At 44.9% G+C, this 26,045-nt stretch overlaps 2 protein-coding genes and 1 long non-coding RNA gene across 6 annotated transcripts in view; 2 read left to right on the top strand and 1 right to left on the bottom strand.

Annotated features, from left to right (window-relative positions):
• numbl (NUMB like endocytic adaptor protein) overlaps positions 1-12,115 on the top strand; it is a 40,519-nt gene extending 28,404 nt beyond the window's left edge. For all 4 annotated transcript variants that reach the window (XM_023961511.2, XM_078930010.1, XM_023961510.2 and 1 more), the window contains exons 2-9: positions 40-190; positions 1,933-2,007; positions 2,907-2,981; positions 5,168-5,308; positions 6,911-7,121; positions 7,248-7,517; positions 8,803-8,982; positions 9,072-12,115. In XM_023961511.2, the coding sequence (XP_023817279.1) occupies positions 65-190; positions 1,933-2,007; positions 2,907-2,981; positions 5,168-5,308; positions 6,911-7,121; positions 7,248-7,517; positions 8,803-8,982; positions 9,072-10,216 (2,223 nt within the window). In that variant the 5' untranslated portion in view covers positions 40-64 and the 3' untranslated portion in view covers positions 10,217-12,115. The remainder of the gene's footprint in view (positions 1-39; positions 191-1,932; positions 2,008-2,906; positions 2,982-5,167; positions 5,309-6,910; positions 7,122-7,247; positions 7,518-8,802; positions 8,983-9,071) is intronic.
• A 5,138-nt stretch (positions 12,116-17,253) lies between these two features.
• On the bottom strand, positions 17,254-25,867 carry LOC101155785 (zinc finger FYVE domain-containing protein 1). Its single transcript, XM_078930011.1, is given in 13 exon segments — positions 17,254-18,229; positions 18,628-18,726; positions 18,904-19,096; positions 19,178-19,348; positions 19,541-19,658; positions 19,738-19,835; positions 20,169-20,277; positions 21,452-21,558; positions 21,638-21,742; positions 21,744-21,856; positions 21,923-22,145; positions 23,297-23,578; positions 25,729-25,867. Coding segments are annotated over 13 exon segments (1,959 nt in total). The 5' UTR covers positions 25,837-25,867; the 3' UTR covers positions 17,254-17,996.
• LOC144981722 (uncharacterized) lies at positions 20,410-22,386 on the top strand. The gene is made up of 2 exons (XR_013647260.1): positions 20,410-21,267; positions 21,346-22,386. It is a non-coding gene; the product is annotated as an uncharacterized LOC144981722 (long non-coding RNA).
• Positions 25,868-26,045: the final 178 nt, after the last annotated feature.

The raw sequence follows: 26,045 nt of genomic DNA, 5'->3' as shown, positions 1-26,045 counted from the left end.
TTGCCAGGAGACCGAACCAATGGACCTTTCTGTCTGCAGTTCTAGGGAGCACGTGACCCCGGAAATGAACAAGCTTCGGCAGAGTCTGAGGAGGAAGAAGCCTACCTACATGCCAGAGGCCAGCAGACCGCATCAGTGGCAGGCAGACGAGGAGGCTGTGCGAAAGGGCAAATGCAACTTTGCTGTTCGGGTGAGTGCAGTGCAGATTTGACCCTGGTCCAGGCCTGCACAGAAACAAAGAACAGGAAATGTTCTTCTCGAACATGCTTCATCTTTGTGTCTGAGTGGCAGATAAAGGTTCTGGAGTCCAATTGGCTTCTTTGCAACACAGATGTTGGATCTCCCTGAAAGTTTTCTGCTATATATCCATCCATATTTTTTCTTCCACTCACTTTTCTGATTTTAAAGTTTCACTCCAATCATCTTTTGATCTATTGTAAAAGTGGTCCCACTGGTCTTTTATTTATCATTATCCTGTTTGAAGCTAAAATTAAAAGAATCTCTGTTGTTTGTAGGGCATAGTTTTTGCAGTAGTTCATCAAAAATTCACCTCTGAGTTGTGGAGCAACCCCGCCCCCGCCTCCCCTCTCCAAAGCTGAGAGCTCTCTGTTTACACACTCTCCCAATAACGTACACCCCCCGTCATACCCTTAACGTAACATAACCGGTGCAACAAATATGGCGAGCAATATTAGAGCTATCCACCAGATACCAACTCAGAGGACAACAAAGACCTACATGGATCAATTTGTCTGCAAGTGGATCCTTCAGAATGGAGCCTAGCATATTTTCTACCTCACAAATAAGCCCTGTTTTTTCAAACTGCATTTTTTCTTCTGCCCCTTATTTCTGATAATTTGAATAAAGAAATACTCCAAAATGAAATTTGAAGCTTTTTTATAAATAAATGTTCTCCATCATCGGAAAGAACCCACAAGAACATGTGAAAAACACAAGCTTCATCTTTAAAATCAGAAAATTGTTCAGTTAATTATATTTTCATGTTTCATGCCGGTCCATCATCATCGACATGAAGATGTTTGGATTTAGTTTATTGAGCATGAATGCTTCAAGGCTCACGTATCAACAGACTTTATTCTATGATAAAGGTCAGGGTCTACCAGGTCTGCATGCTGCTAAGAAAGGAAGAAGTAAAACCATCTAAAGTCTGCAAGAGCAAAAACTGCAGCAGTAGCCTGCAACAAGAAAGAGGTGAGAACAGCAAAAACTTGAGCCTGATTGGCTCAAGTTTTTGCTGTTCTCACCTCCTCCTGCACTTTTTTCACATATAATAATAACAAAATTGTTCATATTGCAGCAAAAACACTGATGACTAAATCACATCTTTAGCTTCCATTTAACAATTCAAAAAGCAGCTTTTTAATTTCTGGGTAATCGCCTGTGAGCATTAAGAGGAGCTGAAGTTATTTGCTGAAAAGCTGAACAAACACGGACAGAAAGAGATGGAGAAGTGACCAGGAGCTGGATTTAAAGGTCATGGAACATTCAGGAAACGACAGGAAGAGAATCTAGAAGTCATGGAGATCAGAGAGGAATTCGGACGAAACAGAGATATTAAATCACACATCAGAACTGAAGACTGCTCAGTAGGAAAACTCATGAAGCAGAGGCGGTGAAGCTTTGACAGTGACTGTTTGGGTTTGAAATGCATTTAGAAGTTATGATTCATCAACAGTCTTTGCAGCTTCTGTTTAACTTTAGCAAATGAACAAAGATTTGACTGATTTGGCGTTCACTAAACCCAACTTATTTTTAAATTGAACTCTTCACTTGACAGTTCCAAAGCTTTGGTTCATAATCGGACCGGTTCCGATGAGGTTCTAGTTTCCTATGTGGCTTTGTCTCCTCCTACTCTTGAGTCAGACAGAGTGGTTTAAAGAATAACATGTCCTCCTCTCATTTGTGCTGCAGTATCTAGGCTTGGTGGAGGTGGAGGAGTCCAGAGGGATGCACGTCTGTGAGGAGGCAGTGAAAAAGCTGAAAATAGTAAGTACCCCCCCCCCCCCCACACACACGCACATCCTGAACCAAAGACGGACTGACTCAACCTTTACAGGAAATCCTTTTTCAGCTACAGGAGAACATTCTGATGCTGTTATTATGAAATTCAATAGAATTCTGATCTTCAGCTGAAACCGTCTCCAACCTGTGTAATAGCTCTTACCCACGAGGTGATGACCTATAACCTTCTCACTGTGTGATATTGTGCACATGTGATGATTATCTTTGCACTTACTGTTCTTCTTAACTGTACAAATGTGGACATTTTTCCACTGAGGGATGAACACAAGTTTATCTGATCTCCGATCTAACAGACGCTTCAGTCAAACTTCAGATCCTTTCTTCTTCAGATGATCTTAACCACGTTTAGGTTTGTATTTCCTGGTCTAGTTGTTTTTCTGAAGCTCCTGTGTAAAAAGATGAAGTGTCAAACTGAATCTATAAAATCAGCAGAAATATTTTTCACATTTTTCCTCATCTGTCTCCTTTAGTCAGTCTCATGAACCCTTCTTTTTTTCTTTACATTGTCTTCCTCCTTTTTTTCCTGTCCTCTCTTTTCAAGCGTTCCCAGTTTTTTTCTCTCATCTTCTGTCTGTTTTATCTCATAAATCATGTTTCTTCATTGATCCTCTGATGAATGTTTTCCGGACCTGCAGGTTTCCTAACATGAACTTCTCTTTAAAATTCGTCTCTTAGTTTCCTCCTGGGTTTATTTTCTGCACTGTATTTGCTGAGTGCTGCTGCCGCCGGGTGTCCTCCTCTGGGGAAATGTGTCCCTTATCTCTGATGTCCTTTACCTTCTGCATCTGCTCTCATGATGGAGTTCACGTTAGGACGCTGATGACTCTTCAGTGATGACCTTCAACAAATCCTTGTCTTTCCAGAGCGGCAAAAAGACGGTGAAAGCAGTGCTGTGGGTGTCAGCTGATGGACTCAGGGTAGTGGACGATAAAACCAAGGTAACCCTTTTGCATGACCTCACCTTTGGTTGCTATGGCAATAAGAACCCCAAAAAATGGAGTCATGACCTATCAAGATTGTTACAACAGACGCACATATGCTCCTTTGAAGAGAACGTGTCCTTTGTTGTCTTCAGCACTTATCAGAGTACAGAGCAGACAAAGATCCTTTCTTGCTCTGACTCCTCACTTCCATTTTTATTTTGCCTCCTTTTTTTACAAAGGCGTTACAAAATGAGAGTTTGTCCTTTTATCAAATAGAAGTTGGAATTCAAAGATTCCAATGTTTGGAGTAAGCAAGGTAAATTTATATCTAAGAGCATAAAAAACATGGAGACATTACAGTTCATTCATCCATTTATTCATCTTCTTCCCTTCATTCCCTTTCGGGGGCACGGGGCTGCTGGAGCCTATCCCGGCCACTTGTGGGCGAAGGCAGGGGACACCCTGGACAGGTCGCCTGTCTGTCATAGGGTGACACTACAGTTATTGGTTGAATGGATGCTTAAACGATGTCAATCTAAAACCAGAAACTTTCTTTTCTGTTTCGATTCATTGAGATTAAAACAAAAGTTGTGTTCATGCAAGACACAAAGTGCCAGAAACATCAAGGCTGTCTCGATTTGTTAAAGCTCTGATCATTGAACAGTTCTCACTGTGATGTCATGACAGTCAACATAAGTCACCAATCAATCACATGGGAAGGTTTATGGTTCAGTCCCCAAACGGAGCAAGCAATGGGCGACAGAGGAGAAACATCCAGGAGACTTGTGTGTGTGTGTGCGTGCATGTGTGTGTGTGTGTTGATGAAATCAGAGTAGAAAATGAGTGAATACAGAGAATTTTGTCACATTAAGCTGAACTTTCCACATGGGACTCAGCAGTAAATGTCATGAAGGTCATGTGGACAAAGCTCCAAGTATGTTCCAATCTTTTCTCCATTACAGAAAAAACATAAAGGCAGAGCTAGAGCTGTAGGAACTATGACCTGACATGAGCAGAGAGGTTTCTCTGAATGACATTCATTCTGTTGGGTGTGTTTGTTATGGAGAGAAACATCTCAGATAAATTATTATAGTGAATAAATCTCATCTGTATCATTCATACATTTAGATTAAAGTTCTGCTTTCTTTCTAAACGTCTTTATCCATAAGCTGCGTATGATTCAGCACTAAGCTGCTGCACACCTACATTACTGTTATGCAACACTTTCCCACACCCTGCTGCACGCTAGATGCATATGTGTGCGCATATCTGTGTGTCTATACGTGAGTGTGTTTGTGTGTGCAAGCACACTCTCTCACACACACACTCACAAACATTGTGCAGAAAAGCTCTGCAGGACTTTCTTGGTGCAGCATCAACAAACAATGAAGTCTGATAGGATTCTGCTGAGTTTCTGGACTTCAGGCAGACAAACGGCTCTGGACAGAAGACCGTTTGAGTCACAAACTGCATGTAGGGGGGCTCTGTCCTCTTACCACCCCTCACATCAACCTCTAAATGTAAATATTGCTAACAGAGACAGATCTCCTGCTGCCAGAAACCTCTTCAGATCCTCAGGCAGGTCTAGGAGAAGCAGTGTTGTTGTGTGTGTGTGTGTGGCTCCATTGGCTTCTTCTGTACAGCAGTGATGTAGAAGGACAAAAACACACTCTGGTCTCTGCTCAGCCTTTCACCTCAATACCAGCGCCCCCCTCCCTCGACTCACTAATTGGCCCTGGTTGAATGGACTGTTATTCTTCCTTCTCTTTCTCCTCATCCACCCCTCACTCTGGACGACTGAAAGACAGGAAGGAAATTTGTGGACGAGTGTGCGTGAACCTTTTCTTTTCTACATTTGGGGGGGGGGGGTCATAGCACTGAGCTGGGGGGCCCCTAATGTAGACATAAAGGAGTAAAACCCCTGGTCTACACCCTCTGTGGACTCCAGAGGAACCTTTTCATTAAAGGGGGGGGGGGCATCCAGGGGTGGCTCAGTGTCTCTATCATTTGCATTTTCTTTTCAGCTCTGCTGTGAGTAGATGTGTTAGAAGGTAAGAGTCAAAGGAGGACATGTGCTTGTTTGAAGAGTCTCAGTTCAGTTGGATCCGTCTGACAGCCACTTCCGTCCTGCACATGCTTCATGGTCTCCATCAGTTCATCTGCGCTAACAGATGTTGTCTTCTCTTCTCTGTCCCCTCCAGGACCTCATTGTGGATCAGACTATAGAGAAGGTTTCATTCTGCGCTCCTGACCGGAACTACGACAAGGCCTTCTCCTATATATGCAGAGATGGAACCACCAGACGCTGGATGTGCCACTGCTTCATGGCTCTGAAGGACTCTGTAAGAGCGTAGATGTTTAGCAGGTCCAGGCTGGTCTTTGTGTGCTTGGATGTTTTTTAATAAAGACAAACATTTGGGTTTATTTCATAGCTATTAATGCACATCTGAGTGTTTGCATTCAACTTGCTGCTTCAGCAGTTTTTGGATGACTGCTCTGGTCAGAATGAACTCCAGCTCATAAAAATGTGCCAGTGTGGCAGCATGTTATACTTAATATTTCCACATCAAAAAAAATAAATCAAAGATCCCGGTATCTGGTTCTTCTGGGTTTGCTTGCATAGAAGAACCGGATAAATGTTGGCAATCAGAAAACTTTGCTCCAAATCGGAGTTAAGTATCAGTTTTATTTGGAGAAACAATTAAAAACTGGTGGTAAAGGTGGAAACATTCTGGAAAGTATCAGCATGTCGGATAGAAATCTAGGTGTGTGCGTTTGATCTGATGGATATCTGCCATTATCAGATGAAGAACATCAGGTCATCCTGTATGAAGGTTTCTGGAATATTCTGAGAACTGATGATGATGATGAGAGTTTCACTGGAGCTGTTTTTCACTCACAATTTCAAGCATCAGTTGAAACGTTGAAGGCTGCTGCTGTGCAACAAGGTGGCATGTTGCATTAACAATGATGCATCCTGCTTTCATAGGCTTAGACTGTGGGCCGGATTATTACCGCAGACAGATGAAAACGGAGCATAGACCTCCAGGATTAGGAAAGCGGATTAGTCAGGAGCCTTCGGCAGCATCTACCCACCTGGATCTGTCTGTCTCTGTTTCCAGCACATTCTCTGCAGCATGCTCCATGCCATGTAGATGCAGAAGTAAATGAGACAAAAAGGAGGATGAGACAGATGTAGTGAGGAAGATGTGAGAAATGCTCTGCTCCATTGAGCTCATGTTTGATGTCATCAAAGATTTAAACGCTAAACCTCAGAAGCCCCATTAATCACATACGCGCATGTTGCTGGATGCTTGTTGCACAGTGACCAAACAAGCTACAGCTTCATCTGATCCATTAGGATCTTCTGCTCAAGGAAAGTGATTAAAACCTATAGTATGAAGAGCATAGACTGAAAACCAGTAGAGAAAAATCCACATTTTTGGAGAAGTTTTAAGTCAAAAACAACTTTTCTATATATGTTTCTGCTAAAATCACAGATGATAATGAAGTTTTTCCTCCAATGTCATTGTACTCATTAAGACCTGATATTATACTTGGTTTTGAATCTCTTTCTTCAAACATGTTTATTAAGTTTCAGAGTTTTTTTTCTCTGAAAAAGCACTCTGGTGGGAAATAAACATTTTGAGGATCTTTGTATTAAAATTTTCAATCATAACTTATCAAAATGTTTTAAAATGAGCAGATAAAGTCATGGAATCAAATTGATTTATATTCAAAAGTGATTAAAGTTCTTTAAAGGTAGTTTTTACTGTTGGGAACACAGTGAAGTAACACATTTAACACAAATAAAAGTTGTTTTTTTTTTGTTTGTACCAATAATGTCTTACTTTAGAGCGCTGCTGCGTGTTAACTGAAGCTGTTGAAATGCCATTTGCTTGCTGTCTTTTCTAAAAATACCATCGGTTCTTCTCCGGCTCCAGGGGGAGCGGCTGAGCCACGCGGTGGGCTGTGCTTTTGCCGCCTGCTTGGAGAGGAAGCAGCGGCGGGAAAAGGAATGTGGCGTAACGGCTTCGTTCGACGCCAGCCGCACTTCGTTTGTGCGCGAAGGCTCGTTCCGCGTGAACTCTTCCTCCAGCCACCAGGGCAGCAGCAGCAGCGAAAGGGACGACAAGCTGCAGGAGAAGAAGAAAGGTAGTCAGGACTCTAAAATCACCAACCTTTTACGTTTTTAATTAAATGTGAGGAACAGGACTCCAGAAAACAGTTTAACACGTCACATGTTTAGTAGTTTGCATCATCACTTATTTCTCATTCCAGATCAGCCCTGTGTTGTTCCCGCCCTTCCACCTGGTGCTGCCTCCCCACCTGAGGGTGCAGCGTCCCCCATGGAGCGGCCAGAGCCGGGTGGCCCCCACGCCATCCCCCGCCGCCACGCACCCATTGAGCAGTTGGTGCGCCAAGGATCTTTCCGGGGATTTCCAGCTCTGAGCCAGAAGAACTCTCCCTTCAAGAGGCAGCTGTCGCTCCGCCTCAACGACCTGCCCTCCACGTTGCAGCGCAAGACGGACTTCCAGGCCGAGGACCCTGGTGAGTCCACGCATTTCTATCTGCAGACCCATCAATCTCTGTAAGGTCTCTGCCTATTGCAACGTTTTAGCATCAGAGCCAGACAGAAGATCTGAAACATTCCGTCATACTGCCTCGTACAAACGTTTAAACACTGAACATAGAATCTGACCGGTTTGGTGTCAAGCAGTGATTGGCTCCATCTTTAATGTTCTTGACGTGCACACACTCCAAGCTGCCAGGGAGGTCTCTACAAAGCCCTGCAATGGCTGGAAGGCCTGTAGTTTTACATTCAACTCAACAGCCCCACCTGTGGTGACCAGACTTGAGCCCTGAGTCCCAACTACCCTTACAGGTGGATATGGGCTGTCTGCGGGTGAAAAAATGGTCAAACCCGTACAGGGTACTCAGGTGACCCGCATGAAATAGGAAATATCATATATCGGTGAACCCGTGGGCTAAAATGTTCTAACACATTTTGTACTATGGGCATGCTGCGAACGACAGACTGTAGTAAAAACCTGTATAAAGCGTAAGGGAGAAGTAGGTGAGTCGCTGGCGTGTCGTACGAATTCTTTATTTTTTCAACCACTCGACAAATCCTGCTGACTGTCCAAGGACCCCCGTTAGTACACACCCCATGCATGCAGCATGGGGTGTGTACGTGCTTTGTATGAGATTATCACCCGTACGTAAAAAGTGAGTGTAACTTCCATTAGTGATACAAATACCTCTCGATACATTTACCACACGGACACGACAATGGTACGTTCCATTTTCATGAGGTGGCCATGCGAGCATCAAGGGAACTGCAAGACACACCTGTGCTTTGCTTAAGATGCAGCTGCTCTGCTCTATGACCCTCCATGGACCTGGACAACCCAAAAACCCTTAGTACCAGTACGGGTCAACCCCCACACGGGTCAGGTGACTAAGGCTTTAACACGGAATTCCTTTTCGGACTCTTGGAGAAAAATAAGAGACATCTTGAGTCATCTTTCAAGGAGCTAAAATTGAAAACCTCTAATCTGGCTGGAAATAACAACAAAGATGTTTTTTTTGTGGGCCAATGAAGCTGAAGGTCAGAGCAGCAGAGATGCTAATGGATTCAGCTTTAGTCAGCTGTGCATCGATTGCTGATCTGAACAGAACGACGTTAGTAAACTTTTCGAGAATGTGCCATCTGTGATGATGCAGTTTCTCTGGTGCTCTCTTATGAGATTCTCTTGTTTCAATCTTTCCCTCCCCATCATCATCATCATCATCATCATCATCATCATTAACGTCATCACCATCTTCTGCTCAGACATGGAGATGGCGTTGCCGGGTGAGGGGGACAGCAGCATCAACGCCCTGTGCTGCCAGATCAATGCCTCTTTCACCAAGCCTTCAGATGAGCTGTTTTCCAACCCTGCTGGGTCAATGTATGCCCCCCCAGCCTGCACTGTGCCCCCCGCTCTGCCCCCACCACCCGCCCCCCTGCAAGGTAAGGACATACTACTCTGAATGGGAAGCAGTGGGAATGAAGACACTTTTGGAAATAATTTATTTTTATTTTTGTTTATGTTTTCCCAGCCTCCTCCCTTTGGGCTCATCCAGAGCCCCCCCTCCAGTCGCCCCCTCCAGTTTCAGTTGCGATGCAGAGTGGCCATAGACGCACCCCTTCAGAGGCCGAGAGATGGCTGGAGGAGGTCTCGAAGGCTGTCAAAGCCCAGCAGACGCCTCCTCCCGGCCCCGCCATCCCCACCATCCCCGGCCCGTATTCCACCGCCAGTCTGCAGATTTCCACGCCAGCCCCAGTGTCCGCTGCTACTGTGTCCACTGTTTCCATGCCCTCGGCCGTTCTGTCCAAACCTCTGGTCTCTGGCTCGTCTGCTCTTTCAGGGCAACCCTCTATACCCCTCCCACCCATGTCCATTTCATCTGTTCCTTTGATACCAGGTCCTCCAGTGTCAGGCCCCCCTATGTCCCTTCCCTCAATGTCAATCCCTACCATGTCAGCACCAAGTATGTCTGGAGCTTCCATGATGCAGCCCTCCCTTCCTGGACCCCCAGGTTCCCTCCCAAGCTCCATGCAACCATTTCCCCTGGCTTATGATTCCACTCCAGCTCCTGTTGGGATTTTTGCCGGCCCACCTGTCCAACCTTCGTTTGTTCCAGTGCAGACCTACATGCCAGGTCTGGCCAGCAGCATGACCTATCCCAACCCCAGTGTGCCTGTAGTGGGCATCACGCCATCACAGATGGTAGCCAACGTCTTCTGCACCGCCACAGGATCTTCAGGAACAGGTGGCGCCATGGGTTCCACTGTTGGAGCATCAAAAGTGGGGGCGCTGGGGTCAGTTGGGCAGCATCATTCCTACCCAGGAGCACCTGGTGTGGTCAGCCACTCTGCTGGGTTTCCCTCTGCCGCTTTTCCTTGCACACCGTCACTGTCCTCCACCCTCAATGGTCAGCCACCACACAGCAGTGCATCCATGGGCCTCCAGAATGGGACCTGCAGCAGCGCTGGAAATGGGGGCAGTAGCAGCTGGCCACCAGAGGGCAGCCACCTAACAGCTGCAACAACCAGTGACCTTCAAGACGACGACCGCTTTGAAGCCAAGTGGGCAGCCCTGGAGACTAAGCCAGGCGCTCAGGAGCCAGGGAACAAGACGCCACCTTCCACGGCAAACCCATTTTCCAACAATCTGCAAAAGACCTTTGAGATTGAACTCTGAAATTCAGCCCAACAACATTGTAGCAGCCATTCTGGAGCTAAAGGAGCAGTTTCCCTAAAAAAGGAGTTGGGTTAATCATCCAGTCTGTGGCAGCCCAGAAATCTGCTGAAAGCGTTGGTGGAAGTCACCTGATGGCTTTGCTCCTGTTTCCTTCTGCGATGGAGAAGAACTTAGCAGTTTGCTGGGTTGTAATCAGAGCATGAGGGTCTGCCTCTGAACTCAATGGAATACATCTTTCCACTCCACCCACCACCTGCCTCTCCCCCCACCCTTGCTCACCTTTTTCTGTTATAGCTTCCTAATGCTCTGCATGTGTCCCCTCTGGAAAGGGGAGACTGAAGGCTTCTTCTTTGAGCAGGGACAGTGCTTTACATGCATTCCAGTTCTAAATGAAAGTTCTGGAAGCCCTTTTTGGATCTTCTTAGCAGACGTGTCTCCAGAACAAGAAGAAGGAGGACCAGTGAACAAAAAGATTCTGATCAAAGTGAAGCACAGCAGAGTTCAGATAGCTGTAAAGAGATGTATGGCCTAAACTCTTTTATTTATTGCATTTTATTTTGAGGATTTGTTCCTAAAGCTCTGAACTTTGAAGCATTGTTTCTTGAGCATGTCTCTATTTTGTTTAAACTCCCTCATATTTATTCTATTGAATGGAAGGATGAGGACGGGGGCCGCCAGAAACGGAGGGAGATCAGGAGCAACCGAACAGCAGAAAGGTGGCGGGACTGTGGGACTTTGTGAGGCCTTCAGCGGCGCTGTGTGCTGGGACACATCAGTGACCAAAGCAGCATGTTGCTTCCCGCTGTTGGTCGCCATATCCACCTTATATTTCTGCCGAAACACCAGAGTGGCCGAGGCATCCCCGTTTTTGGACGCTAATGCATGACGGTTTGCTGGAGTCTCTTCAGGATGGCCTGCACACAGACACTAAAGCACAGAAACCTGCAACTCAGAGGAAAATGGCTCTACAACACTGTGCAACTGGTTCCTAAACAATGCACCACATTCCTGCATCTCCAAAAGCTACTATGTGTTCAAACACAGGCTAGTATTACCTCCTCATGAACATCATGGCTGTGCAGAGTCAGAATGCAAATACCAAAACCTGGATTCATGAATGTTAAAGTGGTTTGAGACGAGAGTTTAATGGAGAAGATCGTAGGTGAGAAAGGCAGGATGAGATCAAACACATTTTTCACCCCGCCCACAAAATGAGCGCTGCTTGCATTTTTTGCTGCACATTTGTCAAACTTGCAACCACCTCTGATGATCTTTAAAAGTCAAACCCATAGCTGAAGTGTCCTAAACAGTTTATTTTCCATTTTCTGATGAAGTCAAAAATTTTGATGCAAAATTTCTGTTAGTTTTAATTCTGTCTTTTAGAGAAACAAACAAAAATTGTCAAACAAAAAAAATGTTTTTGGAACTGAAGGGCTCTTTCTCCGCAACATGGACCCTACATTCTGCTCAGAACCAGGAGGACGTGGATCATCTCCTGTTCCAGTCTCTTCCTACAGCAGCGGTCGCTTCTGAAGCTGAAGCCCACTGTTGCTGTACGATACCAAAATGGTTATTTCTTTCTTGAATTGAAATATTCTTCTTTGCCTTCTTTCTTTACAAAACAAGGCTGATATGTTCTATGAGATTGATCAATTATTTTATTTTAATATACTTTAGGCATCAACCCTTCAAATGAAAAGCGAAGGTTAATTGTGTTCTGCGTTAAAGCAAACTAAATGACCTCTTAAACGTGATTGTAAAACCGTAGTCTAGTGATGGTAACAGAGCAAACAAGTGGAGTTTATTTTTAATCTTTATTTACAGAATTTTTGTATTTAAACCAACATATTTGTATTGTAATTACATTGTATAAAAGATAAATAAAGTAATATAATATTATATCTGCTTATATTTTCTAGGTGTTAGATTTAAAATATCTATTTGTATTTTTTTAATCTTTTTTTTGTTCCTCGACTTCATGTTTTCCATCATTCTGCCCAATATGTTTATTGTTTTTATTCTTTTGCTGCATATTAAATAACATAAACGCATACAAATTTTCCATTTAAACTCATTAGATCTCTTTATTTATTTCGTTTATGTTGCCTTTTCATTTTGGACAGAGTCTACATGAAATCACATGAATGTCTTACATGAGTAAGATGGCGTTAAAAAAGGCTTCCCTGAAACAAAGTGTTGAAAAGATTTGTCTGACGGGTTTCAATTTAACCCTTGTGCTATCCTAGGCACTTTAATGTTGGGAGTTGGGTCTTGTAGACCCACTAGACAGTGCTCTGAACCTTTTTTCTTCAATGATTTGTGATCTTCACTGGTGTCCATGGATTACATGAAATCTTTCCACCTTTATCCACCTTTGTCATGGTAGGGAGAACACGTCAAAGTAAGGGTGGGGTCAGCTAAGATAGCACAAGGGTTAAAGTTGGCGTCAGCCACTCCACCAAAGGCCTGACCTCCACCCCCCAGCAGCAGAGAAATGGGAAACCTGCCCAACACAGGACTGGAAATGGGCTAAATACTGGCTTCAAAACTGCATTCAATTTTCCAAATAAATTTGATCTATTCTAAATTTAAAAAACAAAAATTTAAAGAAACTCTTATATTCCATTTAAGGATGGATGGAAAAACTGTTTCTGTGGATTTAGTTGAATGTGAAGATCACAAAGCGATTTTAATCTTTTAGTCACCATCAGCCACCACTCAAATCCATCTGAACAGATTCCACCTTTAACCCTTGTGGTATCTTAGATGACCTCACCCTTACATTGACGTGTTCTCCCTACCATGACAAAGGTGGATAAAGGTGGAAAGATCTCATGTAATCCATGGACACCAGTGAAGATCACAAATCATTGAAGAAAAAAGGTTCAGCGCACTGTCTAGTGGGTCTAGATGACCCAACTCCCAATGTTAAAGTGCCTAGGATAGCACAAGTGTTAACAGCAGAAGGTGTAGCTGAAGATGCTGACACAGCTGGACTACCAAGCAATCACAGCTGCTGGGAGTGGGACCTTGAGGCCAGTGTCCTACAAAGAAAAAAAAAAATCTACCTCATGTCTCGAATTGAAACCAAAAGTTCAACATCAGCAGCAAAGTTAGTGCTGAGATAACAGGGATGTTAAGCCTTTTGTGCTGTATATTATTAATTTGTGACGTATCATTAAATCAGGACTCAATCCAGTACAAAAAAACCCAGAAGAATATTTTATATATAGTAATGGAAATAAATTCAGGCATGAAGGGGTTAAATTAAACCTACTCAGCCTGAATGAGAACTTCCTCATCCCATCATCCTTTTTCCACTCTGGACACAAACACACACACAGACAAAGACACAAATAAAGGCTAAATTACATGAATGAAAAAAAAGGTTTGAAGGTTCCTCTCTCACCATTTAGTGCCTTGCTCAGCAGATCAGATCGGTTCTGACAGTTTGTCTTCCCCTCTGACGTTTGCCAGCAGTTGAACTATTTTCCTTTTATGGTTCTTTAGTAGTCTGCAGATTAATCTACAATATTTGCATCATATTTCTAACACAAATATATCTTTTTAAAACCACTATAGTGAATAAAAGTCACTCAACCTTCGTTCACTTTCAATCAACCTCTTAACCGCGTTTAGGCTTTAGGCCACACTAGGGTCCCATCCTGCTGTTCATCAAGTCTGATCTTCAGTGGCGGAATGAAATTCTTTGTTACCATGGCAACAGCAAAAGACTGTCATCTTCTGAAAGGACAGCATTTGTCAAGAAATGTAATTTATGTGGAATAAAGAAAACACTTCATCCCAGCAGAACACACGAGGGACAGACATCAGTGTCTGTAAGGATTTTCTGTAAGTTTCCTTATTTTCTACTGTTTGTTCTACTAACAGCAGATTTCTGGACATCAGAATGAAGAGTAACATCTGGAAGTCCAGCTGTGGTTTGTTCTGCCTCACTCTTGGCTTTGGTGGAGCTTGTGATGCTGACTGTAATGGCGTCTGACTAATGGCCTTGGCTCAATCGTCTGATCAGCACTGGATAATGCGCTTCACGCACACACAACCATTCATCACTTTTAATCACAGCCTCGCACACTACATGCTACACAGCAGACAGACTGGCGTTTCCTCTGACTTCCATCCGAAGCGTCTCTCCGGTATTGTTCCTCCTTGATGGATCCCCCACCCCCCGAATAACCTCCATGGAGATACTGATTGCAATGCACTGAGTGCAGGCCATGTGACCTGCAGTCCTTCAGTCTGGGAGGAGATGGTTGTATTGGAACATTGCATGTGTTCCCATTGATCAATGCAGCAGCCTGTAAACTGTTCTCTGCTCAGATTAGAGCATCACCAGGTTGGTAATGTCAACTGAGATCAGTTCAAATGTTTGATACAGAGGAACCAACCAAGATGAACCTGGAACATTTAAAAACGTTCTGACTCTGTTCAAGAATTAGACACAAACAAACAGACAAGAAGCACAAATACAGACAAAAACACACACGTCCTCATAGTGTTCTGTGTATTCAAACAAAATGTTCCATCCTAAAAACAGAAACACAAAAAGAAACAAAAAATGCACACCCAGACACAAAGAAACAAATGAACACACACAGAAAAACACATACACACTGACATAAACAACAACACACAGACCCACATACATATAGACAAAAAGAAAAATGAAAAGGCAGAAACAAACAGAAACACACACTGTAACAAACAAGCACACCCCTACTCACAAACACAAAGACAGAAAAAACCCATACAGGGGAAGATACAAACAGACACAGACATAAAGAAACAAACACACATATACGGAAGAATAACAAGAATGCAAAGAGACATACACACACACACGCGGACAAAGAAACACAGACACAGAGACAAAAACACACACGTCCTCATAGTATCGTGTCTATTCAAGCAAAATGTTCCTATAAATCATAAAAACAGACACCAGCACAGAAAGAAACGCAGACACACACTTACTTGTGTAGGAAAGCAAAGGAAAGCATCCTCTCCTTCCAGTAGCTATGACTATTCTGCTCAGGCTGCTCTATATTGTTTCTCTGCTTTTATGTTTGAGAGTCAATATTTTGAGGTTATTTTGGGGTGTCATGACCACAGGTCTGTCAGTAAAATGAACAAACTGACACCTGACACGTTTTCTTCAAAATAAAAGCATTATCCGGCCTCACCTAAAAGATGGAGTCGAGAATTCTGAAGTTGTCTCTGAGCCTTGATGAAAGCATCTACCATCAAGTTATTACTGACATTCACATCTGACGTTCATTCACATCGTTATTTAGGCGTCTTCATTCTCCAAACATGTCTAACTCTCAGGCAAAGAACAAGCGTTTCTACTTTACAGTAGAATCACCTGCTGGAAGACCGGATGCAGGAGCAGCTCCAGCATTTGTGTCAATTCAGCGCCCCCCTGTGGAGACTAAAAACATTACACCATGAAGCCTTTCCATGTCACCGATCACATGAACCAGCTTAACAGAAAAACACAAGTTTGAAGGTCCAGACACAAAATTCTAACATTACTGCTTAGGAAAGAACAGCTTCTAACAAAAAAGTGTAAATGTGGATGTATGATAAAAATGGACGCATTTCCAAACAGAACCATCTCCTTCGCTTTGCTGTCTTTGCGAATTTCTATGCGACAACAGCAACATTTAATCTTTATTCTAATTATGCAATGATAGTAATAAGCAAAAAGAATATTAAAGAATTTTCAATCTTTAAGTTACCACAGAAATCCTTTGACCCCTTTCCAAATGGCGCCGACTCCTTCTAATCCTTCCTGCAGATGATTGGTTTATTGAGGGGGGTTCCCCACATTACTTTCAGATTTAGCCCAGCCAAGTCTCATGGGGGGAGTTCCCTATAACGCTAACCCTGTTCCTAATGTCAGTGGAGGTTTCATAGCAGATCTCGCTCTGATGGTTCAAGAAGGGGACATTTAAACTGCCCCTTAGTCTGGCTGCAAAAGACTGACGAAGAACAACCGGCTGACAAAGACTGAAGGCTTGGAGCTCCTGCTGCAGTCCAGATCCAACAGGAAACATGTCGGCTTGTGTGGAACCAGCGGTCTAACAGACCACCACCAGAACCGCTGACAGGACACCAAACGTTCCAGCAAATAGAAAGTTCAAGAATCTCCTTTTTTTACACAACTGATGACAGCAAACCCAGTTTGAATCTGAATGATTTCAAAAAACATCCACCTCTGAGGTTCTTCACCTGAGAGAAACTCAGCCCAAGTCCACGAGCGGTGTCCTTCATTTGTCAAGGATTGGTGAGGGCATTTTGATTACATCACTCCCACCTTCTGAGGCCCAAATGTTTGAAGTTACGTACACACCGGGTATGTGCTGTGCGTTCAAGAACCTGTATTTAACATTTTGCCCCGCGGTGTTCACACTGGATGAGCAGGGGAGGGGCTTCTCCTTCTGCTACTGTCCACCACCTACAGTTAGAAGAAGCCTGGTGGGAAATATTGAAGCGGTGCAAATATTGAAGCTGGTAATGATTTTGAATTAAAGAGGATGGCATCCTATTGTCACTACCAAACGGAGTCTCTGATTGGTCAAAGTTCAAACAGGTTTAACTTTCATTGAGCGTTTTATACTTACGGTCTTAAATATTCACCTGAACCAGGGAATTTTGAACGTAGTAACTTGAAATGCACATATACTTGCCTTTAAATACATTTTTCATTAAAAGTGGTTGCTTGAAGCTTGCTTCAGATGCAGCTCTGCACTCCGTCAACCTTTTTCATGAACGACAAACTAAACTGTTTGTTTCTCCAAAGTGTGGCTCCAACATCAAGGTATTAAAAACAAGCTCTTCTCCTGCTGAGGATCCATAGATGTTTATTATGTTTCCTCATTCTAAAGTTCCACTTAACCTCATGCGGGGCTTCTGAAAACTGCAGCCACCCCCTAAGCCAAGAAGACGGCGGTGCAAACCGGATGAGCAGTCTGCGAACGTCTACTTCCACGATGTGAAGTGACTCAAACGAAGACGTTTGTAGTTCAGCTTTATTTCAATCTATCACTTTTATTGATTAAAAAGAAGATTGTCACTTTGATGGAAGCAGGAAGTTTCCTCTGACAGAACATCAATAATCGTAAACCATCTGAACTTTATGCTGATGGAGTCTGTTTAGTGATTATATTCTAAAAATCACTGGAATGTCCTGGATTCTGCTCTCCAAACCATGTTAGGGTTATGCTTAAAGACCTGCAGGTTTGGAGGCGAGCCTTTAATGATGTCATCATCCAACAAGCATCTCTATTGTGCAAAGATTCAAAGGAAGTCCCTTTTCAGGCTACATAATAATAATAAACTAGTATTAAGGCACGTTCTGCTGCATTCTTCCAGCATCTTCTCCCTCACAGGAAGAACCTGCAGGATCCTCCAATGTTTTGAAGTCGGGAAGAGGAGCAGCGTCTTTTTTCACGGCTGTGCAAAAGAGCGGAGTAAGGAAACATGTTAGAGCCTCTGGGTGCATTGACGGTCGTGCTGCATCCACCTGCTCTGCATGTGTGTGAGAATGGAGGAGTTCTGCTCCAGGAGGAGCTTCCAAAGCTCACCATCTGTTTCAGATGTTATGTGAGGCGGGTTCTGCTGGTTAACATGATGCAGAGCAGCCCGCCTCCTTTCAGCAGAGTGAAGTCAGTTCTTCCACGTTCTGCGCCAGCAGAAGCGCTGGAACCCACAGCTCTGAGAATCGTCTAATGAGAGCGAGCCTTTCCAGCAGTGGTCACAGGCTGTCTGAGCGGTCGTGGCAGCCGTCGCAGACCCTGACCGGGTGGTCCCAGCCTCGGGACGGGACGGGCTTGGTGTGGGTGGAGCAGGGGCCGCACACGCCCTGCCCGCAGGCCCGGCAGTGATGCTTGGACATGGCTGGGGTGAAGGTTTTGGAGCACTGATGGCACTGGCTGATGCTCTGGTCTGGGACCCAGTAGTCGGGTCGGGCCACGTCCTTCACGAAGCCTGGAGGGAGGAGTGTGTGTGTTTGGATCTTGTCAAAATTCAGTTATGGGATGAAACCAATAAGATATTTGAACAGAGGCTAGACCTCCTATTGTCCAAAGAGGGGGATTTTATTTTCAGCCATCGATGAGATCCTTCACGCACAAGAACGTTTTCATTTCTACAGGAGGAATCTGCTAAAAGACTGCACTGTTTGGTTTGTTCAAATCAACACTTAGGAACTAACAAGGCCAAACGTGGCCATGGTTTAAGGACATTACTCCTTAGTTGACCTTTTCCATATGTCTAAATGAAAAGCTTTGAAAAGACGAGCAGAGCGAGGTGAACCTCGACCCTCAGCGAGGAGGTTCCAGATCAGCCTGAGGGTGGAGGTCTCTCCACAATAATACTGCACTCACATAGGGGGTAGTCCACAGCGGTGGACACCAGGTCCAGAGTAGACTGGGCCGCTTCTGTCACCTTCCGGGCGATGAGACCCCGAGGCTCCACCTTACAGACTACAGAAACCCAGAAGAGCAGACTCTTTACCGACACAGAATCAAACCCACAAACAGGCTAACAATGACGACAAAGACGCACAACATTGTTGATCTGACAGAATCAAATGGAGGAATGGACAAACAGGAACATGGACCGTGATGGTCCACGGAGCTCCTGTCTGGGCTGACTCTCACTTGTGCTGCTGGAGTCCGGTGGCCCCCCCTGCCGGTAGCAGTCCTTGCACACTCTGACGGCGGTGCTCCCCCAGCCCCTCTCAGGCACGGGCATCCTGTGGCTGGAGCAGGGATGGCAGAAACCCTCCCCACACGATCGACAATGATGTTTCCTCTCAGCTTCTTCAAACAACTTCTGGCATCCGTGGCAGGCCTGAAGGGAATTAGGCAAAGCTCCATGAGGCTCCTCTGACCCCCAGTGACCCGCCAAAACGGTGTCTCTTCTCGTACTCACCGTGATCTCCACATTAGGTCTCCAGTACGGGGGGGCCACCTGGTCAGTGAGCCAGGCCGTAACGGCTTTGGTTGGACCGGAACTGTACTCAGACACAGACTGGATCACAAAGTTCATCCCATCCAGAACCCTCTGCGCGGCGTTCTGCTGGCTGCTCAGGAAGGCGTCAGACTAGAAGAAGAGCGCCAGATCAGTCAACCATACCCCCCCCCCCATGACAACACTAAGATCAGTCAGCCATGCTCCCCCAGGACAGCTTTCTAAAAGCTCATTTTTGAAACTGTGGTTCCTTTAATTGGTGGTGAAATGTTCCTATAAGAAGCTCCGCCCCCCTGTCAGTGGCGCATCGACGGCAGCACTTACACCGTCCCAGACGTGCTTGACTTCAGACCGCACCACGCTGCTTTCAGGATCCTGGTTTCCCATCCAGTACTGTCTGCTGCGGTAAATCACCCCACAGCTGCCGCACTCCAGCACGTACCTGAGGGGGCGGGGCCAAAAACACAGCTGTGACACATCTGTCTGCCGTCAGAGCTTTGACTGTAGGTGGACTTACTCACCCAGACCAAGCGTATTTGGCCAGCCCAAACCAGGGGTTTTCATTGGAAGCGGAGGTTTTGGGGATCACGATCACCTCTCTGCCTCCTTCATAGCAGCGCTGCAGACAACAGCAGTTCCAACAGACTTTAGAACAGGACCACACAGAAGGTTCTGAATGCTCAGAACCCGGGTTCTAATAGCATGAAGAACCTTCAGGTAAATGCAGGAGGAAACAGGAACCCTGGGAACTTATGTCAGGAGGATAAATGAATCTGAATGTTCTGGTCTTAGCTTTGACAGAAGCATTTCTAAAACGGTTCCGGGATTTTTAGGAAGTAGTTCCAGATTCCGATTTTCCATTAAGAACCCACCAAAGTTTTACAGTCAATAACTGGGCCGGATGTTTCCAGAACATCTTTGGCCAGGCAGCAGGCTTGGACCCTGGACTCACCTTACAGATGAGGACCTTGTTGTTGAACTGGTGTGCGTACTGACAGAGTCCATCGGCCATGTGGGGAACCCGGTCCCTCAGGTGGTTCATGCCGTTCTTACAGCGAGTTCTGCAGGTTCAAACACAGCAGTCAGGACTCAGGACTAGGTAACCCATGTAGCGCTGGTAGACCTTAAGGCTGAAGATGCGTAAACCTCAGCAATGTGGTTCAATCAACCACTTTCAATGAAAGGTCTAAGTAAACGCCCATACATGCATGGTTTAGGCTTCAGACACGGAACACACGTTGAAAGTTAAACCAGGTTGAACTTTGACCAATCAGGGATTTTGTAGAGACGTATGGGTGGCAAACTTTTCAAAACATTGAAGAAACAACCATTTGAAAATTGATCATGTAGGAGAAATTAATAATTGTGGCTTGTGCCTGGCCAGAGTTATATGACAACAAGTCTTTCATGAATCGGAGAAGAGCTGAAAAAAAAAAGGCCTGGAGCAAGAAATTTGCATCAAGTCTCTTCCTACAGTAAAATGGTCATTTATGTACATTTATAGAGCGCTTTACTACCTTCTTAGAAGACCCGAAGCGCTTTACAGTCACAGTCCCATTCACACACACACACGCACACACATATTCACTGAACACTCGCACCAACCTATAACCCCCAGGAGCATTGTGGGGCTCAGTGTCTTGCTCAAGTACCCTTTGACACATCGAGCAGAGTGAGAACTGAACCTGCAATCTTCTGATCAGAGGTCGACCTCTCCACCACGGCTGCCCCAGTACATGCGTTAGTATGTGGTAGTGACAGTGTGAACATTATGGGCTAAATGAGTGTTCAAACATGTACGTCACACGGCCGGTGTGAACGTAGCCTGAGTCCACAATCTTCTCTGGAACCACACCCTCTGTGAGGCTTTCATGGTGGGGTGGGCATGTGGCCCCCAGCTGCAGAAAATAGCTCATGCTCCGTTTGTTTTCCAGCTGGATCTGAGGTTGGACGTAAGACGATGTGCAGAAGTTTCAGAAGGAAAGTTTCTTTTGCTGGTTGCTGTTCCTCTGGAAACAGCTGCTGCTTCTGTCTCTGGATCTACAGCGAGGGTGTGTGTGTGTGTGTGTGGGGGGGGGTCTAAATGTTTGCTATTTGAGTTTAACAACTTTGTCCATCTTTGTTTTCAGGAACACCAACACACTGATCGAACAGGAAGTGCTTTAGATTGCTCTGTTGAACCTCATTCTTTGCTTGAAGCTATAAAACCTGGTTGGGGGCGTGGCTTCATCTTACCCGCAGCTAAGGCAGAGAGAGGAGCAGGTGAAGTACTCGTCTGGGAAGAAGCAGTAGAGAGTCATCTTTTCATCAGAGAGCTCCCCACAGAAACGTTCACTCAGAGCCTAGGGAGCATGAAGGTGGAGACTCATTCAGAGAGAAGCAACACCAAAGGAATGCCGCTCTGCTCCACCCGCCTCTTACTTCCAAAGCCTGAAACACAATGGCTGGTTGACGGGGGGAGCGCGTGTGGCTGTTTTCCGCTTGGTGCCTGACGGCCTTCAGTAGCCCGCCGTAGTCTGTGGGGGGGGGTGATGGTCTGAGTGCCGACGTACTGCACCGAACTGAAGGCCTCCGTCCCTAGACCCAGCTCATGGAAGCGCTTCTGCAGCAGCGTGTCAGCGTTGCCCGCCGCCTTGGAGTCTGAAAGAGAAATCTGGATCAGACAGAGCCCCCATGAGGCCAAGCGCCTACCTGCAGGCTTCCTACCATGACCCAGCAGCTGAGTGTGTGTGGTCTCCTGGAACACGATGACGGCAGGTCCAAGGGAAGACAGCGGCACATCCAGACCACAGCGGGAGGACAGCGCCCTCAGCTCAGGGGTGAAGTGCTTCAAGTAGGCCCCCGATGCGCTACTCAGGAACTGGAACATGTCGTTGTGGAGGCGCTCTGCACGCGTGCGATACACAACTATGTCCGACACGGCTAAAACCTGCAGCAGATGGAAGACTGGATCAAAACTGGACCAGGAGCACACAACGAGAATGAGATCGAGTGCATTTGAACAGCTGAGGATGCAGGGAAACACCTGGAGGAGGGGGTGCAGTGGCCGACACATAAGGGGCGGAGCACGAGGTAGTGTGCAGTGACAACACACGGGGGGTGGGGAACAAGGTAGTGTTTCAAATAAATAGTTGAAAAACATGTTTTCAAACACTTTTACAAAATAAAAAGTAATTGTAGTAAAACGTTAAACTGAACAGCAGAGCACGAATCGGCTGAGATCAATGTCTTTCCGTAGAAATACTCATATGTGAAGGAACTAGTGCGGGGGGGGCAGTGGTCACCCTTTGATCATAGGTTCGGCTTCCGCTTTGTCTGTTTCAGACAGACATCACAGCATTTCCATGGTCAAACAACAACCAGTAAAATGATCAGTAGTAAAGACATTTTAGGATTGAGGATCATCACTGATGGTAGAATATCATTCACCATCCTGTTCCGCGGTCTGGGTGAATAGACTGATCAGGGTGTCCATTAAAAAGTTATATTAAACACCTAAAAAATAAATTCTGGTCACATAGCCTGAATGTTCTATACTTTGGCGGCAGCCTAAACAGCGGTTGGTGAAAGTTACAACAGAAACTTGGAACATAGGTGGCTGATCGTTTTTCCACAAATGATCACAACAGCGAGATAGTAGAAAAGATCTCCGTCCTTCAAACGGTTCGATGGCAGAAGCTCTATCAAATGTTACTATAAACAGCAATGTTGCTTTTCATTTGAAATAGTTTGTTGTCTGTCTTTCAGTCTTGTTTGCCTTATTACTTCATACACACAGGATATGTGTTCATACATTTTTTTAATCAATAATCAAAGAAATTGTAAGTTGCTCCACATTGAATGAGTTTATGGTGAATATTTCTTCAATCAAAGCCATCTAGGAAACAACATGACATTTAGCATATATACCACTTTCCACCGCAGGTTAGTTAGTAATTAGTTAGTAATTATTAGACACTTTGTCGGGCATTATCCCTTACATAACCTTTAGAGGGGAAATGTTCCTAAATGTTTCACTTTTAGCAGTGAGAAGTCTTTGTGTCCCTGATGGGTTTCTAACCGTAGGAACCGGATAATCACCTTCAGCAGCAGCCGCATTCTCTGGTTCTGATTGGCCGCTGCCCCCAGCAGGCCTTCGGTATCCAGAGCGATCAACCTGAGGTGGGGGTCATAGGCGGCCCACACCCCCACCGTGCAGGAGCTGGGGGACTTGGAGGTGTAGAAGACCGTCCTGCCGCCAAACAGGATGTGGTTGAGTGTGTGGGATTTGCCGTCACCCGTGTTGCCAAAGATGGAGAGGACCTTGACGCCTGCAACATCTGCACAACTCAGTCTTTCCACAAACTCAGCTTCGCCGCTGACCTGGAGGAGGAGGAGGAGACATGATGGCGTAAGAAACAGCGGCTTCGTCACTTCTGATTGTGTCACATGCCATGCTGCGGAGAGGAAGCGCGGTGAACGCAAACACAATCATCCACATTAAACCAATCACTGCATGAAAAGGGAACTGTATCAACAGATGTGAACATTTCTGATGTTCTGCTTTAACAGCACAGCAGTGACCAGCAGCATCAGCTCACCTGCAGCACAGGTGTAGTGCTGGGAACTGAAGGGAAAAGCAGAGCAGATTCACTGGAAAACTTTTAAAAAATTCGATCTGATACCTTAAAGACCCACGGCAATAAGAATCCTGTTTAAAAAAAAAAAAAACACTTTCTTGTATAATTTTTCTCATGATGGAGGACACAAATAGAAGAATTTAAGCTTAAAATTGCATTTCTGAGTATTTCTTTACGCAAATCCTGGTAAATCAGGAACAGATTGGAACATTTTGTTTGAAAACACTCTCAGTTATAATTCAGTAGCTTTAACAGGAGAGCCAAAGTCTTTGCTGCGCTCCATTCTGATGTGTCCACTTGCAGACACACAGATTCATAAACCTCTTCATTTTCGTCGTCCGAGCTGATATCTGGCTCAGATCTGTACGACTGGAAAGCTTCAATATTGCTCGCTATTTTTGTTGCTCTGCTAATGTTAGTGTAGGTTTGTTAGGAGCTGTAAGCTAGCCAGAGAGACAGTAAATTAAGGCATTATGGGATATCAGCGGAGGCTTACTTCCGGGCCCACAGTCCGGCCCACAACTCAGAGGCGAGTTTTTGAGGAAGTCCTGTCGCGCTGCACAAATTTGTCCTAAAAACCAACACAGGTTTTTTTTAAAATTGGCCTAAAAACCTCAAAATCATACTTATAGACCACTGGAGACAATTTAACAATGAATCAAAATATAATTGAGAGGGATATTAATCACCCACTCCAACAAAAATTGTCTTTTGGTCTTTTTATCATGTTGTTGTGACATTTTTCTGATGATGGAGGACATATAAAATATTAAACTCAAAATTGGTTTTCTGAGTAATCCTTTAATCAAATAGTTGTGAATCAGGAGCAGACAAAAGAAAATGCCATTGGAAAAAGCTTGAAAGTGTGACGTAAAGTTATTTCTGCAGGTCACAAGCTCCCTCCTTCGCTCCATTCAGATGCATCCACTTGCAGACAAATATAGATCCATGTACGCCGTGGTTTTCCTGGTCTGTGCTGGAATCTGGCTCAAAACTCCACAGCTGGATATTGCTTGCCATTTTTCTTGCACTGGCAATGTTAGCTTGGGTTTGTGAGGGGCTGTTTGCTAGTAGGAGAGAGTGTAAACAAAGGGATGATGGAAAATCTGTGCAAACGTTCCCGCCCATAGCACAAAGGTGAATTTCTAATGAACTCATGCTGCTTTGCAGAAACTATGTCCTAGAAAATGACACAGGTTAATTGATTTTGCCTTCAAACAGCATAATCATATCCAAAATACCTTCTCTGACTGCTCTACAACCTTCTCTGACTGCTGAAAAAAATATAAAAAAACACACATTATTAAGTCCAATTTAATGTTTGTTTAATAGGACTAAAATGACATTTTACTTGACTTGGTGTTGATTTATTTGGTGTTTTTTTTTTTTGTTATTGTAAGTTAGTTTAAATTAAGTAATTTCTCTTTTGTGAAATCAATTAATTTTCTTTACATTTCAAATTTGGTGTTATATTTTAAATACATACCGGTACATAATTAAGGCATGGCATATCAATCAATAATACTGTTTAAAACTAAACTGCAGTCCAGACCAAACATGGCTGCGCATGCGCTTACTGCGGGTTAAGTTCCGATTCTAAGCGAGGTCTATGCCTGCCAATGAGTTATCGCTATATAACTCATCGATGGCTGCAGCCACAAAACAACGTTATTGCGTCCCCTAGCGGTTCAGGCACCCGGCATGACTCACCGGGGATTTTCCTACTCGAAGCCCTGGACCTCCCCCACCCTCCAATGTCAACTGACAGCTTTCATTCGTCTACTTGTCCGGACTTCACTTGGATCAGCTTGAACACGTTTGTAACACACAGAGGCCTCTCTATAGGCGGGTTCTCCGTTAGCTTAGCGGCTAACTGTTGACGGCTAACTTTACCTGCAGGTTTTCCTGTTCGTCCACCAACAGGAAACTCCGCGCGCCGCCGGGACCCTCTTCCGGCTTCATGGAAACTCTCTCAATTTCCTTCATCAGGACCTCAGACATCGCTGCTCAGGTGTTTATGTCATAATCGGGACGCGGGAGAAGAAACGAAACTTCAACATGACTTGTAATCACAACAACAGAGCGTGCGTACGGAGGGCGGGGCGAAGGAGGACGTAAACTTCGACGTCACCCCCACATTCTGTGCGATAGAGTGCTTTAGCACCACCCTGTGGTCAAAGTGTAAAAGGCAGCTTTGCCATTCATGAAAT

The sequence above is a fragment of the Oryzias latipes genome, chromosome 13 (assembly GCF_053564925.1).
Source record: "Oryzias latipes strain Hd-rR chromosome 13, Olatipes_Hd-rR_3.1".
Lineage (NCBI taxonomy): Eukaryota > Metazoa > Chordata > Actinopteri > Beloniformes > Adrianichthyidae > Oryzias > Oryzias latipes.
The sequence above is the reverse complement of the archived record's forward strand: the minus strand, read 5'-3'. Positions and strand labels throughout refer to the sequence as shown.